The 20,960-nt window shown below is 37.4% G+C and overlaps 2 protein-coding genes across 7 annotated transcripts in view; one reads left to right on the plus strand and one right to left on the minus strand.

Annotated features, from left to right (window-relative positions):
- Nucleotides 1-426: 426 nt before the first annotated feature.
- Nucleotides 427-3,474, minus strand: dnaaf6 (dynein axonemal assembly factor 6). The gene is made up of 6 exons (XM_079613919.1): nucleotides 3,344-3,474; nucleotides 3,164-3,242; nucleotides 2,358-2,463; nucleotides 2,177-2,273; nucleotides 648-733; nucleotides 427-566 (listed from the first exon to the last, which is right to left on the minus strand). Exons 1-6 carry the CDS (start codon nucleotides 3,428-3,430, stop codon nucleotides 437-439), a joined length of 585 nt encoding a protein of 194 aa, XP_079470045.1. The 5' UTR covers nucleotides 3,431-3,474; the 3' UTR covers nucleotides 427-436.
- Nucleotides 3,475-6,108: 2,634 nt separating this feature from the next.
- kcnab1b (potassium voltage-gated channel subfamily A regulatory beta subunit 1b) overlaps nucleotides 6,109-20,960 on the plus strand; it is a 49,999-nt gene continuing 35,147 nt past the window's right edge. For 2 of the 6 annotated variants that reach the window (XM_079613894.1, XM_079613897.1), the window contains exon 1: nucleotides 12,990-13,337. In XM_079613894.1, coding sequence (XP_079470020.1) covers nucleotides 13,123-13,337 — 215 coding nt within the window. In that variant the 5' untranslated portion in view covers nucleotides 12,990-13,122. Of the gene's footprint in view, nucleotides 6,481-12,171; nucleotides 13,338-16,122; nucleotides 16,532-20,960 lie in introns of those variants that run through there. The other 4 variants (XM_079613895.1, XM_079613896.1, XM_079613898.1 and 1 more) reach the window with 4 other exon arrangements.

Consider the following 20,960-nt stretch of genomic DNA (forward strand, 5'->3'; position numbering starts at 1 on the left):
TAGTCATGGCTGCTTTCAGGGTTAAAAGTAACCCTGTAAAGTCTGACATAGGAAATAATGTTCCGATTTGTTTTCCCTTTATGGAACAATTTATTTGAACAAAAATATTTATACAAAAGAAATATTGGGATATTTGATGTTATGATCATAAAAAGGGCCTTCTTACACATGCACCTGTTACTTTCCACTTTATCTAAGCTGCTGATTTGGAAACAATTCAACAGAATGTTTATTTCCTTGTTCTGAAGCTAATAAACCTGCTGATAAGTGAATTGGGTTATGGGAAGGCATTGACCGAAGTGAATTGGAATATTGGGACATATTCAGGTTATGTTTCTGGGTTGGATCCAAGACTGTCAATGAAAGGCTGTAGAACTGTATCTGTATAGATGTTGTCAACACTGCCGAAGTGGTTCAGTCACTCTCTCTGTCTCTCTCAAGTCAGGTTGATGCAGTCCATTGGTCTGTTCATGGGCAGTGTGATCTCCAGTTCTTCCCTCTCCATGATGAATCTGGCATTCCCCTCATGTTTGTGGACTGGGTGAGGCAGGTGAAGGCCCAACTTACTGAAACAAAGAAACACACATATCCAGTGAGTACTACTGTTGATGGAAAAAGTTAAATATTTTAGTTAATAGTTTACTCACTACTTTGGAGTTCTGAGGTCAAGAAATGTCTCCCTCACATCCAGCACCAAATCAGATGCTTTTGTATCTGGCAGTTTAACTCTCACCTTGCATTATAGAGAGAGAGAGAGAGAGAGAGAGAGAGATTTTGTGAGATTACATTGATCATACAATTTTTAAAATAAAGAGAAATAGCTCAGTCATTTGAGGACAGACAAATGTTTTTACTCTAATCAGCCTTTGCAATCTGCTTTTAATCAAAGCCAACTCTATCTCTTACAGGGAGGAGAAAGGATGTTTCAAACCCCAGTCTTTTTTCTTTCTGGTAAATCAAATGACTGAATCTTAAGCTTTAGATCTTTGAAACTTTAAATTAGTTTAAAAAGTGTGGAACTTAGCAATGTTTAGAGTTGAGATTACAACTTAACCTATTCAATATTTCTAAACAGCAATGCTAATATGCAGACGTGCTGACTAACACGAGAATGAACCTCATTGGTTCTTGTGGAAGCTCAAATGTGCAGCGTAACGCAAGAATGAACCTCATTGGTTCTTGTGGAAGCTCAAATGTGCAGCGTAACGCAAGAATGAACCTCATTGGTTCTTGTGGAAGCTCAAATGTGCAGCGTAACGCAAGAATGAACCTCATTGGTTCTTGCACGTCAAGCGAACATGCTTGAGCTTCTGTTTACCACAATTGATGTGTGTTGATGAATGTCTATATGTGAATAAAAGCCTAGGTAGGTTCAATCTGTTCATCATATAAAGCGATTGTCTCTTCAGAAAATGTGGTCTAAACCACTCAATTCATATGAATTATTTTGGATAATGGATCTATTTATGAACTTTTTGAATTAAGTTAAAATAAAGTTTAAGTTAAAGGTTGTGTAGGTAAGAATTGTCTAAAGAACTTTTTTTTTAATTGGCTTAAACTGTCTTTATATACCAATTCATAATTAAAATGTAAGTACTTTGAAAAAGAGAGTATAAAAATTGAGTGACTATAGTGTATTTAATCTTCAAAAAACACAGCTCATTAATTCCTACCGGGACGAAACAAGTGATTGGCTTGCGCGACTGTCACTCTCCGTCGCCATGACTACCGCCGCTATTACTGGCTCTGCCCACGTGCGCGCAGTCGCGCACCCGTTTTTAGGTGGGAGTGAATGGAATTAATGAGCTGTGTTTATTGAAGATTAAATACACTAGAGTCACTCCGTTTTTTATAATCTCTATTTCAGAGTACTTGCATTTTAATTATGTATTGGTATATAAAGACAGTTTAAACAAATTTGAATAAAAGTTTTTTTTAGACAATTCTGACCTACCCTACCTTTAAGAGTGGTAGTTTGCGTAACTGTCTATGGAGGAACTGAAAGCTCTCAGATCTTCATTTGAGTTCCGAAGATGAACGAAAGTCTAAGTCTAACGAAATTTTTGGGTGAACTAACCACTTTATCATGTATTTAATGACCCCAGCAAAGATGCAGTTAAGTTTTGTGAATGTTGTATTAATGTTTAAGATTAAATGAGTGAGGATTGAGCAGTACCAGCATGCTGTCACAACACATGGACGAGGGGTCCTTTCTGCTCAAGCCAAGAAACAAATCTTCAGTCCCAACAGACTGTTTCATCACAATCTCGTACCTAAACATACAAACACACATGCATAGTGAGAGACCAGCTCACTTGCAGCTCAAGTCATTTTGACATGCATGTATTTTCTCTTACTCTGGCTGTGGCCGTGGATCGGTGAGGTCATCAAAATGCGCCCCCTCGGTCACTTCATCCTCATCCCAGATGCCTTTGCTGTTCTTCTTCACATAGGCAGTGCTACCTAGAGGGAAGAGAGACAGAACCAGCAGCATGAAAAAAGCAAAACGTGACATAATGTTTAACAATTTCAATTAGTCAATTAGATTTATTACTATAAAATTATATATTATTTTAAATATATTTAGAATTAGCCTTTTAACACACACACACACACACACACACACACACACACACACACAGACACACACACACACACACACACACATCTCATCAAGCCTGCATTTGTTTGATAAAAAATACAGAAAAACATTAAAATATAATATATTTATGTGCAAAGCTGAATATACATCAGCCATTACTCCAGTCTATCACATGATCCTTTAGAAAACGAATATGCTGATTTGATACTCAGTTATTATCAATGTTGGAAACAGTTGTGGTGCGTAATATTATTTTGGCACCTGTGATACTTTTTTCAGGATTCATTGATGAATAAAAAGTTCAAAAGAACAGCATTTATTCAAAATAGAAATATTTTCAATATAAATCTTTACTATCACTTTTTATCAATTTAACACATCCTTGCTGAATAAAAGTATTTCTTTTAACACATTTTTTTTTTTACCACAAACTTTTGAATGGTAGTGTATATTGTAACAGTTACAACTTTTTATTCATCAAAGAATCCTGAAAAAGCGTATCACAGGTACACACACACACACACACACTTAAAATAATAAGAGTAGACTAAGATTATTTACCCTCTTTGTGTTTATCCCCCGAAGGTGCAGCAGGAGAACCGATATGTCCTGGGCCCAGCTTTGCTATGGGCTTCACTTTCTGAAGAAGAAAAAAACAGGATAAGTTACTTGTTCAGCGACTTAACAGTTATCCTTAGCGCACGCCGACAATGTAAAACTGGATTTGTAAGAAGCTCAGACCTGGAGATCTTCTTCCTCATCTTCATTATTTGGAGAGAGCAGGGCGGACAGAGCCTGGAGACTATGCACGGACGCAAGACCATCCATCTTTATTATTCATTCAAGTTTTGACGTGAAGGTGAAGTATTTTTTAGAGTTTTCTATATATTTTTTTTTGCCGCTGTGCTGCTCTTCCGGGTGCCTGGAGTTTAGCATTTCCATGGAGACTGCACGCGGAGTGTAGTAGCAACTGTTGCTAGGCGTCTTTGTTTATTCTGTGAAAATATGGTTTATGATTTATTATCAATACTAAATTTACAGTCGGCAATTGATATGTTGATTGATATATAATGTTCGATAAACAAACTTTAACCTTTAAACTTAGAGCTTTACTCCGTAACGTTAGCTGTAACGTTGTTGTTCCGAAGTATTTATGGTTTTAACATAATTAAGATAGTGTAGACATAATTAAGAAACTGGCTATGTTTTATAGTGTTAGATAAGTTTGTATATAAATATGGATTAATTTGTGATGAATTAATATCTTCTAAACAGCTAGAAAGACATGGCCTAAGACGAGGCCAGTGAATTAATGTTTACACCTGTAAGTAGAACCACTAGAGGGCGAGTTTGGTTTACTTTGTCAAAATGATTGCAGGCCTGAAGCCGAGTTTGTGATCAGTAGAGTTGTGTTGCATTAATCCCTCTAATGAATGTCTAAGAGAAACAGATGGTTCAGTAGTTCATAATGGTGTCTCTTTAAAATATTGCTTTTATTTAACGATAATGTCATTTGTCTTCTCATTTTATGTGGCCATGCAGGTTAATGTCAGAATCTTTATCAAATCACTTGACCTGAGTATTTTCAGGGACCCACTTTTCAATATTTTTCTGAGAAATTAGGTTCAATCGCTCACTGTCCCGACCCCCTCAGCCTCTCAAATCACTATATCCCCCAGGATATGGAAACCATCATACAATCAAAACATGACATACCTAATTTAAAGATTATTAAAGTTTAATTTTTTTGAAATTTATTTTCTCTCAAATGTTCTCTTTGAGAGCCATGTCTATTAGCCTGTGTGAATGTGACTGTATGTGTGGAGGTTCACTAAGTCATTGCCACTGCTGAATGTGTTGCCTGCAGCAGTTACAGGGCAAATCTGTCAAGCTAGTTATCAGTATTCCATTCATGTAGTTTCTCTCTCCACTTCAATATCTTTCTCTCTCTGCAGCATTCTTTTTTTTTTATGGTCATAGATCTCTTTTTTCACATATTTTTTCACAAAAAGAATGTTCAGAGACTCCCGTCTTTCCATAGTCCCTGTCTTTCCTTCACTGTCCTTCACTGAACCCTTCACTCTCTTATTCTGCCATTCTCAGCATTCCTGAATTGAAGTAGGCTACTGTTATGATCATTGTGAGTCTTAATTGAGAACGTTTCTGTCTGAATTTGACAACAAATTTGTGCATTTAAATATAAATTACTTTAAGTGCAGCCATATTGGAAAATGTTCATTCTGAAGCTCTTGTGTTTCTGAGTTTGAGGTTGTTTAAATAAGTCAGATTTTTTTTTAGTCTGATTTTGAGTTTGATTCTGTTATGGGTCTGAACTTTAAGGCAAATCTGTATAAGCATAAATTCAGAACAAATCTGTTTATGTAATTTGGAATTCAGTATAAACCTGTTTATGTGAGTCTAAACTGAGAACAAATCAATTTAACTGAGAACTGTTAGCAAGTTTGAATTTAGAACAAATCTATTTTTGTCGAGTCTGTATTGGGAACAAATCTAAGTAGGGGAGTCTGAATTCAGAACAAATGTATGTTGGCGAGTTTGAAATAAGGAACAAATATACGCGAGTCTGATTTGACAATAAATCTATGTAGGCGAGTCTGATTTGAGAACAAATGAATGCAGGCGAGTGTAAATTGAGAACAAATGAATGCAGGCGAGTGTAAATTGAGAACAAATGAATGCAGGCGAGTGTAAATTGAGAACAAATGAATGCAGGCGAGTGTAAATTGAGAACAAATCTATGTGGGACGAGTCTGAACTGAGAACAAATGAATGTCGGCGAGTCTGAATTGAGAACAAATTAATGTATGTGAGTCTGAATTGAGAATAAATCCATGTAGGCGAATTGGAACTGTGAACAAATCTACATAGATGAGTCTGAATTGAGAACAAATCTTGTTAAATTAGTCAGTATAGCAAGTCAGCATTTTTGAGCATCATAGAAGGATGAGGAGGAGCTGATAGAACAAAAACTCGGACACAGGATCATTCAATGGAAAATTCTGTTTTCAGTAAATAGAAACGGAGATTACAGGAGCCGTGCTACACCATCTCATACTGTATGTGTTCTGGCCGAAACTCTATGCGTACCGTTCCACTGATCTGACCTGATGTCATAAATATGGCCAAGCTTTTCCCAGCTTATCCCACCAAAGGAGCTGGCAGTCGGCACTGATGCCAGACAGCGCCAGACCCCAAGAGCTGAGTTTGTTATCTAATTAACAAATTACCAAGAATAATGCAATGTCATAAACCGATGTGTTTAGATTTGATCATTTCTGGAATTAGGGAAGTAATTGAGTTGTAGATCCAGCTGTTGCTGCCACCTGCGTGTTCCTTTTGTATGAGCGTATGTGTGTGGTTGCTCAGAGATTTGGGGATTTTAGATGACTTACAAATCTATCTCCCATTGTTCACTGGAATGCCTTGAGGTCAGAAAACCCATAACTGAAGGATTACAGTTCCGTGCGTGATGTCCTCTATTTGGATTGGCCGCAGTTGGCCGCAGTTGCTTATCCAGATTGATAGCTCTGTGTGCTCATATAAAAACAGCCCTCACATCACAAGTTCTCACTTCCTTTAGGACAGCACAGCATTTTCAGCAAAATGTACCTGTACAAGGCAGCTTGCGGTGACATTCCCTTCCCCAGGCAGAGAAGTGCTCAGCGCTCTGAGAGAAGCACAGGCCACTTCCTCCAGAGACAGCGGGCAGGATTGAGCTCACACCACACCGCAGGTTGTCCTCACTGGACAGGTAGATCCAGCTCTGCCCGTGAGCTTCAGCAGCTGGGCCGTTTTATGCAGATCCATGGATACTCTTTAAAGGACTCAGTGAGCACCAACACCAAAATGATCTACAGGTACATATCACTCGTTTTTTACACGGCACTTAAACGTTTTTTTTTATACGACATAGAAACATTAAGCCAACATTACTGTGTCATAACTGCACACAAATTTACTGCACACAAATGAACACGTGCAAACTTGCTGATTTTATCATATCAGCAACATATATTCTTAGCATGTTCTTTGCAAAATGTCACTCTTTAATGCTTTTTTTATTATTCAAATAACCTCTAGGCCTAGGGGATCTTTGACCCAGGCAGAATTTGATGTACTTCTGCTTATACATTATAACTTGGAATACTTATATCCTAAACTTGTTCAAATGTAATAAACTGTGATGTTATTGAAATAAGTCTCTAATGCTCATCAAGGCTGCATTTATTTGATAAAAATATGGTAAAAACATTAATATTGTGAAATGTTATTACAATTTAAAATAACTGTTTTCTATTCATTTTTATTTTTAAATGTATGATGGCAAAGCTGAATTTTCAGCATCATTACTCCAATCTTCAGTGTCACATGATCAGAAATCATTCTAATATGCTGATTTGGTGTTCAAGAAACATTTCTTATTATTATTATCAATGTTGAAAACAGTGGTGCTGATTCATATTTTTGTGGAAACCGTGATACTTTTTTCAGGATTATTTGTTAAATAGAACGTTTAATGCATCCTTGCTAAATAAAAGTATTAATTATTTATTTTAAAAAATACTAAATCTTACTAACCCCAAACTCAGCTCAGCAGTCGTTTATAAATTTCCAAAACCTTTTGACTTGGATTTTCAAACTAAAGGACAGTACATTTATTTATTTTGGTTTGTTAGCTCAGCAAGGTGACATTTTTTAATAAGAGGACAGATTCTGTCATCATTTACTCGCCTTCATGTTCCAAATTCCCATGACTTTCTTACTTCTGCTGAACACAAAGATGATGTTTTTAAGAACTCTGGGATCCAAACAACTTTCAACCCCATTGACTTTTTGTTTTATTTTATATTTTTCAAAATATCTTCTTCTAGGAAGACATAATTGGAATAACATGACAGAGTAAATTATGAATTAATAAAAAAATTTGGGAGAACTGTCCCTTTTTTTCTTTTTTCTTTTTTAAAGAGAGAGGGAAAAGTCAAATATTCAGTTCCAACACTATTTATACAAATTGCCCAAAAGAATACTTTGATAAAGAAGTAATTAAATTCCTCTGGTACATCACTGATGAAACCGCGTTCAGCATGGTTTATTTTGCAGTCATATTTTTGAACTGCAGTTATCAGCTGTGTATTGTAATATTAATTTACTTGCACACTTATTCATTATACAAAATAAATGGCATGACCTGTAATGGCTTACACAAGAAAATTAGCAAACTAAATGAGCCGTGGATTCAGTTTCTGTTTGACTAAATTAAGCAGTTGGGATTTACAGTAATAGACTTCACAAAGCAGAAAGAAATCAGGCCAAAGTGTTTAACCGCGATTCAAAAATGTAAAGCAGGTTTTCTAAAAGCGTGTTTGCTGCTTTTCAGTTACATTCTTGACATGTTTATTATACATGTAGACACTTTACATTTTTAGAGCATGTCTTTAGAAGGTTTTGGAATGAAAAGACAAGTACCCATACTGTATAATCAGTGCATGAAAGCATGTGTCAAAGATCAAAGGTTTTGTTTATGAGGTGAAACACCAGTATGAGTCAGAGGTGTTATTCCAGCCGTGGAAGGAGGGCTACCGCTGGGTAAAATAAAGCTATTAGCTCTGATTAGCAGCCAGCTTGATCTGCTTTGACTCACACTGGTTTTTTATGCTAATGATGACTTGCAATACAACTAATCCCATATGACAGCTGGGATTATTCTGAGGGGTTAGAGGGAGAGAGAGATGAGGGGTAGGTAGTTGCACTGAAGGAAAAGGTTATGCTGACAAAATGTAAATCTGTTCTTACATAATCCTGTCATATTTGATGTAGTCACAAAGCATATCAATTATAGGGATTCTGTACAATTTATGTTCATAGACCGACAGATTCATTCCGTGCACGTGCCATGCTGAGGCCAGTGATGGATCTTGTTGACCAGGATGATACAGTCCATTCATACTGTACGTCCACCAGTCTAAGATAAGATTCTTTTTTTTATTTAGTTTTTCTGCTTTGTGACGTCAATACATGATATTAACAAGGTAACCTTACTGAACAGGCCAATTATGTGAACAAATTAATATGCATATCTTTATATTCAACTCTGACGTTCATAATTCATATTTATATTTTTGTATACATTTTTCACGGTACCTTGCAGTGTACAATAACGATATTAAAAAGACTGGTGATATTCAATTTTTTAATTGAAAATTTGAAAATTCTGTCATCAATTACTCACCTTCATGTCATTCCAAACCTGTAAAACTTTTGTTTATCTTAGAAACACAAATGAAGATCTTTTTGATGAAATCTGAGAGATTTCTGTCCCTCTACACGCAACTATACCAGCCACCACTTTCAAGCCCCAGAAAGGTAAAGACATCGTTAAAGTAATCGGTAACACTTTACAATAAGGTTCAGTATAGTTAACATTATTAACTAGTTAACTAGTAATGAACAATACTTCTTCAGCATTTATTAATTTTAGTTCATTTCAACATTTACTAATACATTATTAAAATCAAAGGTTGTATTTATATGCACTGTGAACTAACATGAACAAACAATGAACAGCTGTATTTTTATTAATTAACACAAAGATTGATAAATACTCGAACAAATGTATTGGTCATTGTTAGTTCATGTTAGTTAAAACATTAACTAATGAAACTTATTGTAAAGTTTTACCAAGTAATTCATGTTACTCCAGTGGTTTAACCTCAGTTATATGAAGTGACGCGAGTGCTTTGCGCAAAAAAAACATAATCTAGCGCACAAAACAATGTCTGGTCTTGCGTTAACACAACATACGTCATGGTGCTCTCGTAAACGCACGTGGGAAATTAATATTTTGTAAATGAAGTGGTACTTTTTGCGCTAACAAAGCACTCTTGTCACTTCATATAACTGAGGTTAAACCACTGGAGACACATGGATTACTTTGTTGATGTCTTTATACCTTTCTGGGGCATGAAAGTGTTACAGATTAGAAAGCTCTCAGATTTCATAAAAAAAATTTGGAGGTTGAGTAATTAATGACAGAACTTTCTTTTTTGAATGAGCTATCCCTTTAATGTGGGGTGAAAAAAAATGTAATTTTCCCATTAAAATAGCAAATTATAGTCTATACAAGAAAATACCTTTTAAAAACAACTAATAGATTTACACATTTTATTATCAGCCAACTGAAATCAGTTCGCTGAATGGTCCCCAGCTCCAGCGCCGATGGTGGTATCTATTACACTTTATCTTATAGTGCTGCCAAACTTTCTCATTTAATTGTGTTTCTAAATCAGTGACTTTCTCAGCTGTTCGAGGGAAAAACTTCTGAATGTATCTGAAAAAATGTATCTGGATAAACTAAGACATTAAAAATGAGCTGTGTCCTCAGAGGGCTCTTGCAAAAGCATGTTTGACTAAACTCATTTCCTGTTAGAAATCTTTATTTGGACGAGTGTAATAAAGTGGGTGATCTCTGGCTGAGTCTCATTATCAGGGGGACGTTTAGAGAGATCTTTGTCTCAGGGTGCCAGAATAGTTTTTCCATCAGGGGACGCCAAAGTGTGACAGTCTCAGATTAAGCTCACTTTAATGACACACTTACACTCAGTTAAGACTGTCAGGCAGAGTAGAGCAGCTACAGTCCTGAAGGGCCACTCACTGCAGAGTTTATAGCTCAAAAACCTTTATGGGACTTTAGTTCATGTCTGTTTGCTTTGAGGTCAACTGTGTACTCCTAAAGTAGAACGTTTTGAGTGCAAAACTCTCTTTTAGGAAATTGAACCAATAATAACATTATATACATCATATAATCTTAATATGATTTTACACATCAATAAACAAGAAGTCCTTTTAGACACAATATTGTCAGTTACTGCTCAACCAATGAAGCCACAGCAGAATAAACCGTTCCGCATCTCCTAGAAACTCGCAGTAAATTGATTGCATGAATGATTTAACGACTCGCTCATAAAGACATTCACTTGTTTCATTGCTAAAAGAATCTGTCTTCTTGAATGAATCGTTCGAGTGAATGATTTAACGACTCACTCATAAGGACAGACAATCATATTTTGAGTAAGCATTTATGTTTATTTCAGTTGTAATTTTGTCTTATGCTTTTGTCATTTTTATTAATGTTTTCTATATTGCCATAAGTTATTTTATGTCCATTTTAATTTTAGTAATTTTAGAACTTATTGTACTGATTGAAATCATGCTTATTTAAGCTTGTCATCTAATAATTTATATTGTATTTTTTTTATCACCTATTTCTGATAAATATTTAGCAATGGAAAGAAAGCTGCTCATCAAGTGATTTCATCGTTTTTAACATAGGGTTAGGGTTCACCTTTATCCCAGGGTTAAATTTTTTACTGTAATTCATAAGCAAAAAGGCACAAAGTGTACATTTTCTATTATTTGAATTGCAGTTTTATATGACCTCTTATGACCAGATGGGATGTTCTGAGTGTAACGGTTATGTTCAGTTATAGTTCCATTTTTAACTCTGGATCTGTTCCTGTTTGCCTGATTCCCTAGTTAGTTTCCTCATTGGTTAATTAGTCGCACACACCTATTCGGTTTCATCCTGATTACGTTTCCTCGTGTTTATAAGCCCTGTGGCTGTGTCCGAAATCACTTACTCTCTTGTATGTGACCTACCAAGGTCAGTTACATCGCTTCACTGCCATTCATAAATCCTCTCCCGTGGCCTAAGTAAAGTATCCATCGTATGCACACTTCAGAATCTCGCTGGAATAAGTATGGAATTAGTATCCACATCTAGGTCATCGGGGTACTTTTAGTCTACTCTCGTACTGAGAATTCGGACATAATTATTTAATCACATACTATTTTTCGCCTATATATATATAGGGAATATATATGCCATTTTGGATGCAGCCTGTGTTTCCTCTGTTCTTTGTCCGGTATTGTTTATGTTAAGTGACATTGGGTTTCTGTCAGGTAGTTTGTAATTCCTAAAAATCCAAACTTATTTTGTGTGAGAGTTTGTGAATTCGGGTCTACTCGCTTAGAGAAGAAATAAAAACATTTTCAGGTTGGTTCAGGTTCAATCTTTAAAATCTGAGTGCACCAGTCAGGTCGGATAACATGGTCGTAAGTAATAACGGGCCGGGTTTCTTGGGCTTTAACTTAATGTCTAGTTTTAAACTCCTTCACTGAATGGCACGTTTTGTTCAATCATTGTCATAATCCCACTGCAGCCCAAGGAAGTTTCGGGGAAAGCAGTGGCACACACGTGCCGAATGCATTGTGGGACATCGTGTGACCTGACAAGAGCCTAGTTTACTGCTTTTAGGATGGTCAAGCGCAGCTTTCACATTAATGCGTTTCATTTGACAACCAGATGTCAGTAACATTACTCAGTAACATCTTTCAGGGGGTTTAATACATGCTAAAAGATGTCAAATCAATGATTAGCTGTTCCATCACACACCCTTTTTTCAAGCTTTCGCAGCAGACCACATGTGACACACTGCGAAATGAGAATGACATCTGCATTATAAACGTATCCGAACGTATCACACTCACACATTCACGCGTAGTCCCATCCAGATGGATTGTCTTCACGCTCAGCACTGAGCCGCTGGTGAGAGACTGCAGTTATTTCAGTCTCATTGCCGTCTCTCTCTCTCTCTCTCTCTCTTCCTCTCCCACTCTCTCTTTCCTCTCTTCTTATATCGTCTCTGATGAAGCATTCTCACATGCTAGGCTTTCATGCCTCCTCTTTCACACTCACTCTCTCTCTCTCTTCATCTCTGTTAGCTTCTCTTTACAACCCCAGTGATCATGCCGCATCCCTCTCTCTCTCTGTCCTCTCCTCCGCCTGTCTGCTTTTGTTTACATATATCTTCATCAAACTGACTATTTTGTGTGTGTGTGTGTGTGCCAGCTGAACTGCATTCGCCTGTTTTTTGGTGAGAGGACATTTAGATGTGGGACGCAGCGTGTTTTTCACCGTGCAGCTCACTCATCTGGACGGCTTTCGGAAAGGGGTCCTGTTCAGACTTTCAGGAATACATCGATCATCCGGTTTGCTGCCCGCCGAGTGTTTTCCCAGAGTCCCGGAGTCTGTTGCATAGCTGTGCATCTCCTGCGGTGCACTCGGACTGCTCTTATAGTCTCGGTGAAGAGCGTGGGCTGAAGAAAACCCCCCTCTGCCCGTCATCAGCCCGAGGAGAAACACCATTGAGGGTCAGCTAAGAACAGTGGAGAGGAAAGAGGCGAAACGAGAGAAGAGTGAAGGGCAAAGCAGCAGCGCACAGGTTAAGAAGAGCATCAAGCGGCGGCACAGGCGGGATCAGCTCCTGTTGGGAAAGAGAGCGAGAGTTTAAGAAAGAGAGAGGCAGGAGCACTTTGAATTTTTTGAACTAGTGACTCTTCAGCTTTTGAGATCCAAGTCGGAACTGCATTCTGATTCTCCTAGACTTCCAGGACAAGCTGTGTCAGTTTTCCCTGCTCAAGATCCTTTGCAGCTAACAGTCATGCAGGTGTCCTTCGCGTGTACGGATCACGGGTTGAAGGCCCCGCGCACCAGCGAGCCGAACAAGCAGAACACGTCGAGTCCGAACACGGCCAGCGCGGCACGGGCACGGTTCCGAACGGTGGCTCTGATCGCTCGTAGCCTGGGCTCCTTCACACACAGGCACCACATTTCCCTGAAGGAGTCCACTGGAAAACTCACCGGCATGAAGTACAGGTACGGAAAACTCCCGGCAACCACAGAAAACTCTGATGATATTGTTGTGAGATATCAGTTGTGACAGTTTTTTTGTATCTTTTTACACCGACAGCTATAGTTTTGATAATGCTCATCTTTATTTTTAAGAATGTTTCTAAAAACAAAAAATAGCAGTTTACTCTGTGAATGAACAAATTCATTGTAGTAAATTCTGTCATTATACTGAAATCTTAAAGGAATATTTAAATAGTTAAATGTTAAAAAAGGACATTCTGTCATAGTTTACTCAACCTCATGTTGTTCCGGTGACTTTTTTTTCTTTTGTGGAGCACAAGATATTTTAAAAGTCATTGGAGTCCAAAATAACACTGGACCTATAACTGACTTTCAAAAATATATATACATATAAAAAAAAACCTTTTATGTTCGAAAGAAGAAAGAAAGTCATGCAGGTTTGGAACGTGTACTGTAAATTATTACATCATTTTAATTTTTTTGGCCGAACTATACTTTTAAGTGTTTAGTTCATGTGATAAAATGTATAGAAGTCTGAAAGTGATAGTTTGAGTGGTTAATAATGAGATTTGGTGGAGTGATTGATGACGTTTTTTTCATTCACTGACAACGAACAGCGGATTCTTTTCTTGTGTGTAAAATTGTGAATTAGAGTAAAGGCTGGAGAGCTGAAAACACTCAAAGTGTGTGTGTGAGAATATGAGGGGGAGGTGTGAACTAATGGTTTTTGTGCTGGAAATAATGAATTGCATCACACATGTATACCACAAGCATGCAACAGTTATGGCATATCTGCTAGTTTCCATAACGACAGAGAACTGGCAGTTTGCCTGCGCTTTACTCTAATTGGACACATTAGCTGTTGGGCAGGGGTCATAATTGGGCAGCGGGGTAAACCTGAACACCCTCGGCTGATGTCCAGCTTCACCCACTCATGTTTGACATTTATTACTTTTCTACTCTTTCAATTAATTCATTGCATGATTAAAAGGGCAATTTCATGAGGAAATTACTTTGTCTTGATCTTTTGAAATAAGAGTAACTTATTTATTATAGAAAACAGATAGATACTACCTGTATATCTTTTCCATAGGATCCCAGTGTTATGAAAGTGTGGCTGAAGTTCATTTGTTAACAAGATCTGGGTCATATTAGTCTGACCTTAAAAAGTTTGTGTGGCACATTTCAGCATAGATTGTTTTGTGAACCTTTCACAGTAACGCTGGCTTTACAGAGAGGTTGTTATTGAAAGATGGAGCAGCGAAAGCTATTTACTAGACAGCAAACCCATCTTGTGCTCCATGTGTAAGCACAGCAAAGAGCTGTTCATTTTACATGCAAAGAGGCCATTTAGTCTTAAAGGAACAGCAGCAAAAACAAAACAAAAAATGTTTAAGGGTAAGAAAAAGAGGGTGGGAAATGGTTAAATGATTTGTGATTTTGAGAAAGCATACTGTAGTTGAGCTTGGAATCAATTGTCAATGCAATAAAACATGCAAAACTGTGCAGGCATTTTTTTTGGCCATGTAATTAAAGTACAGAACGACCTAAATATTAATAACTGATTGTTTTGTAGTCAATTAATGTTTTTCCTGTGAGCTTTTTTTGCCAAATTATTTTGCCCGATAAGGACCGTAAAGTGTTTTGTTCTTCCCTAGTATTTAATTCCTCATATTTTTGTGGTTTAATCTAACTTGTAGGGTCATTAAAAACAAATATCCCCTCCTTACTGTGTGTATGTGTATACAAATATACAAATATACACATAGTACATATACATAGTGAAAATAAATATACAAAAATGTATTTGAAATACATTTATTTTATGCTAAGTATAGTAACAAATACAATTACATATTTAAAAGAATATAAATACCCTGCAATTGTATTTAGAAAAAGCTGAGGAGATATTAAATGAATTACCTCATTTGACTTATTAAGGTCATAATCAAGTCACATAACAAAACAAAACTGTCAGAGGCAAACACACTGCTTGCACAACCTGCCTCTTGCAGAGAATTTTTAGGTTGTTTTCACAAGGCAAAGTTAACCATGAGTAATGACCCTCTGTTTATCCGTATATGTCGGATGTCCTGGAGAAGAAATATCTGTCTCTGTGGTTTAATCATCCGTCACTCACTGTGATTTAATCTTTAGAAATAGCAATTGCTCTGACAGCGTAGGACCTCTGGTCTTTTTGTAACATTAGGCTACATTTTTGTAGAAAGTCATGCTTACATTTGAGCATCTTTCGGTTGCACCACGTGTCTGTGATTAAGAGTGTGTGTTTGTAGTGAGTGGACAGAATGTATAAAATGAATGTAATTGAATAAATGTGTGACATGAAAGTAAATTGCTGCTCCATCACTGTGTTTGTCCTGCTCATGGTTCAGAATGAACTCTCTGCGCACATGCTAATGGAAAGTATATTGAGAAAATGTTCAGGCCATTAATATATTTTACTTCTTTATTCAGTCCCTTTTGACAAAGGAACATTTTCCTTTTATTATTATTATCACAGAATGATTATGTTTCTCATTTTATTCAGGTTATAACAATAACAATAGAGCAAAATGGATTGAAATACAACATATAAAACATATTGAAATAAACATATTTTATATTTATAAAATATTTGCTCTCTTTTGCTCTCTGAATTTATAAATGACAAGAAGGCTTAGTTTAAAAACCTTTGATGTCCACAGATTTGTAAAAGGCCATATCTTAGTGTGTCTAAGGGATTAAGCATTAACATTGTGTGTCTGTATTTGTATCTCTCTCTCTCTCTCTCTCTCTCGGTGCATGCTGGGAGTGTTTGGGTTGTGCGTGAGGGTTTCACGGGGAGTGCAGGAGAATTTTTCGTATTTCTTTTTTCTATTGCACATTAATTCAAATGTATTAGAAGGGGAATACTTTTTGACTTGAGGAGCAAAGACTGTTTATTTGGAAACTTTTGTGGCGGCATCGAGATGGCGTCTCACCCCGCGGCCGCGGAGGTGCTGGCGTCACCTGTGTCGCTCCGTCAAGGCGTCAGGTGTGTGCCTGCACAAGGCGTGACGGTGGAAGATGTGTTACTGGTGGTTGGAGAACTAATCGGATTTGAAAACATTTCTTCGGCGTCGAGGATGAATAAGGCGGTAGTGGTGTTTGTAAAGAAGGAAGAACAGGCAAATCGGTTGATAAGCGATGGAATTGTGGTAGGTGGAGATTTTCTTACCGTTTCACCGCTGGTAACGCCAACGACCCGTATAACCGTGTCTAATGTCCCCCCTTTCATTCATAATGATGAAATTGAAAGGGCGTTGGCGAGATATGGAAAGTTTGCAAGTGGGATTAGAACTATTCCACTGAGGTGTAGAAACGAAGCTTTGAAGCACGTTATGTCGTTCAGGCGGCAAGTGTTTATGTTTTTGAATCAGCCAGAGCTGGATGTATCGTTTAGAGTTGGCCACGAGGGAAAAACCTATGTGGTTTACGCTAATACTGGTAGCATGAAGTGCTTTGAGTGTGGGGATATTGGGCATAAGAGGATGGCGTGCCCACATAAGGCCCAGGATAGGCAGGAGGAGGAGGTAGCTGAACATAGTGCTGCTGTTGAGGTTGTTCAGGAAAAAAATGACGATGTACAGAATAATACTGATGAAACAAATTTTGAGAAAGTACCAACTCAGATTACAGAGGGAAGGAAAGTTGTTAATGCTGATTTGATTGACAGTAATGATCAGAAAGATGATGTTGATGAAAACGAGATTTCTAGTGGACAAGATGATGCATCTAAAATGGGGGAAAGTAGTGTGATGACTGATGATGTCAACAGAGGAAAAATAAATGTTGCAATGGCTCAAATTGACGATTCGGAAGTATCTAACAGTGTTGAAATGTGTACTGATTCTGAAATGGGAGATGATGATATTTTCCCTGAAATTTCAGAATTTGGTTCACAAATCATGGAGGACACATACACACTGCAAGAAATAAATGACTTTCTTGATACAACTTTTGGAAAGACTGTGGAAGTCAAAGATTTCTTCCCAGACATAGGGAAATTTATAGTGTCTGTGACTTTGTTACAAAGAAACGTTAGTCATGATGTTCTTAGCAAGCAGAAAAGATTTCGGCTAAGAAAGATCTTAACGAAGTTAAGAAAGAGTAGGGCAAACGCTTCACAAAATGATTAGAACACACAGGGTGTCGGCTATTCTTTGTCTTTTCACTCTGTTTCTGTCCTCTTTATATTTTTCCCTTTTTATGGAGTTTATGAGAGCAGGCTCCTTAAATATAAATGGGGGTAGGGATGGAAATAAGTTGGCAATGGTGTCAGAATTATTTAGAATTAAGAAGGTGGATATTGTTTTTTTACAAGAGACACATTCCAATACAGAAAATGAGTCAGAATGGGATAGATGGTGGGAAGGAAAATGTGTGCTAAGCCATGGGACAAATTTGAGTTCTGGTGTGGCCATATTAGTCTCAAAAAACATAAATGTAAATATTTTAGTTGTAGAAGAAGTTGTGAAGGGAAGAGTATTACTAATGCATATAGAATTTAAGGGAACTGTGTTTGTGCTTATAAATGTTTATGCACCAAATATTGGGCCTGAGCGAGTGGAGGTTTTTATGAAACTAAAAAATGCTGTTCAAAAAATTGGAGATCAGGTGTGTGTTATCATTGGAGGTGACTGGAACTGCACTGTGGATTTTATACTTGATAGGAATGGGGAAGAACCTCATAATGAGTCAAGTGTGGTATTATCAAAAATCATAAAAGAGCTTAATTTGATTGATATTTGGAGGAAAAGAAATATAGGGATTAGACAATATACATGGCTTAAAGCGTCTGAGAATAGAGTTAGTGGGGCAAGACTAGACAGATTTTATATTGATAAAACATGGAATAATAAGGTGATGAATGCTGTTATTTTACCTGTTGGGTTTTCAGATCACCACTTGGTTTTATTTGATTTAAACATGAAGACAATTACAAAGCCAAATTATTTTTGGCATTTTAATGTTAAATTATTACAAGATGCTTTATTTTGTGATAGTTTTAAATTATTCTGGAATAAATGGAAAATGAGGAAAGATTCTTTTGAAAACATGTGTCAGTGGTGGGATGTCGGCAAAGTAAATATAAGAATATTTTGCCAAAATTACAGTTCACATAATACATCAAGGGTGAAGTTTGCAGTAAAAAGCTTGGAGAAAGACATTCAAAGAATTGAAAGTACTATTTTTAATAATGGAACTGGGCAGAGTGAGCTGTTGAATAAGAAAAAGAAAGAACTTGGCTCGTTATTACAGGAGCAAGTGAAAGGAGCGATTGTAAGGGCGAGAATCTGTTCCATTAAAGACATGGATGCTCCTACATCATTCTTTTTCAATCTTGAAAAGAAAAGCTCCCAACAAAAACAAATATATCATCTTCAACGGCCGGATGGGACTATAACGTCAGACCCGGTGGAAATAAAGACGCTGGCAGTTAACTTTTACAAAGAACTGTATGATGCTGAGGACTGTGAAGCTGAGAGTGCTTCTGATTTGCTGAGTGATTTACCTCAGGTGGAGGATGAGGGGAAAAAATCACTAGACAGTCGAATAACTTTTCAGGAGATTACAGAAGCAATGAAACAGTTATCTTGTGGACGCTCTCCGGGAATTGATGGACTGCCAGTTGAGTTTTACCAAGCTTTTTGGAATATATTAGGACAAGATCTGTATGAAGTACTCATTCAAAGCATCAAAAGTGGATCACTTCCTATAAGCTGCCGAAGAGCTGTACTGTCTTTGCTTCCAAAAAAAGGAAATCTAGGTCTTCTAAAGAATTGGAGACCAGTTTCTCTATTGTGTTTGGACTATAAAATACTGTCAAAATGTTTAGCAAATAGGCTAAAGTGTTATTTAGAATTATTGGTTCAAAAAGACCAGACGTATTGTATTCCCAAAAGGTCAATCATGGATAACCTCTTTTTATTAAGGGATGTAATTGATTTTAACCAATTTAATCATTTAAACCTGGGTATTCTTTGTTTGGACCAAGAGAAAGCATTCGATCGGGTTGACCATGTGTATCTTCTTAAGGTTTTAAAGCATTTTGGATTTGGAGAGAATTTTATATCTTATATTAAGTTGTTATATTCAAATGTTTTTGTGATGGTTAAAGCTGGTGGAGGATTGAGTGCACCAATACCGGTATCAAGGGGTATTAGGCAGGGTTGCCCGCTTTCTGGACAACTGTATAGCCTCGCTATTGAGCCATTGTTGTGTAGGATAAGGAGAGATCTGAATGGAATTTTACTTCCTGGCATAAATAGTACTAGTAGGGTGTCATTATCTGCCTATGCGGACGATATTACAGTCTTTATCACAAGCCAAAATGAGGTTGACGTTTTAACGGGAATTATAAAAAAATATGAGAGGGCATCTTCAGCAAAAATGAACTGGGGAAAAAGTGAAGGGCTGATTATTGGTCAGTGGGGAGGGTTAGGACCTCCAATATTACCGGGTGGATTGCTGTGGGTAAGAGAAGGGTTAAAATTTTTAGGTGTTTTTTTAGGAAATGCAGTATTTAAAGGGAAAAATTGGGAGGGAATGCTGGAAAAGGTGAATGCTAGGTTGTCTAGATGGAAATGTCTATTACCACATTTGTCGTACAGGGGGAGAGTTCTGGTGGTAAACAACCTGGCTGCCTCTACCTTGTGGCATAGACTTGTGGTACTGGAGCCACCTGATGAATTGATCTGCAGGATACAAAGGACTTTTGTGAATTTCTTCTGGAGTGGAGAACACTGGATTCGTGCAGCAGCACTTTATCTTCCAGTTCAAGAAGGAGGCCAAGGTCTGGTGGACGTGAGGAGCAGAATCTGTGCTTTCAGAATCCAAGCAGCACAGAGACTTCTCTACCATAAGAACTTGGTTTGGTCTCAGACTGCAAAGGCAAGTCTTCAAAAAGCTGGGGGTCTTGGATTGGATAGACATTTATTTTTAATGAACCTGGAGAAGATAAACATGTCTGAGCTTTCACACTTTTACCGGACAATGTTGCATTCATGGAGAGCTGTTTTTAAAGTTGAAAGAGAGGTTGATGAACCTGGGAACTGGGTTCTGGAGGAACCATTGTTTTTTAATCCAATGACTCGAACAAGACTTTTGTCTTCTGTGAGTGTGAGTGCATGCTTACAGAGAAATGGAATTGTGAAGCTGGGACACCTCTTGAATAGAGATGGATGGAAGCCGCTGGAGGAACTTAAAGAAATGACTGGTTTAAGATCTTCACGCTTGACAGAAAAGTTGTTGGAGGAGATTGTCAATGCCTTACCAAGTAGTTACAGAGAGTACATTGGGAGAGGAGCTTTGATGGACATGACGAATGAGCAGGAACTCCCAGGAATTAAAATCTCTCATCTCATAAAGACGGAAAATGAAGATGAAGGTGTGGGGTCAATTCTATCTTTTAAAACCCCGCAGCTGGAACATTTTGAGTCTGCATCCAAAAAAGCTATATATTACTCTACAGTCAAAGTTTTGCACCAGGACTCTCTTAAAGGACAAAAAGCCTCGAAGTGGCCAGGTTTGTTGAAGCCAGACTTCCTCCTGAGGGACAGGTGGAGAGCCCTGTATAAGCCTCCC

Source organism: Phoxinus phoxinus, assembly GCF_949152265.1.
Source record: "Phoxinus phoxinus genome assembly, chromosome: 5".
NCBI lineage: Eukaryota > Metazoa > Chordata > Actinopteri > Cypriniformes > Leuciscidae > Phoxinus > Phoxinus phoxinus.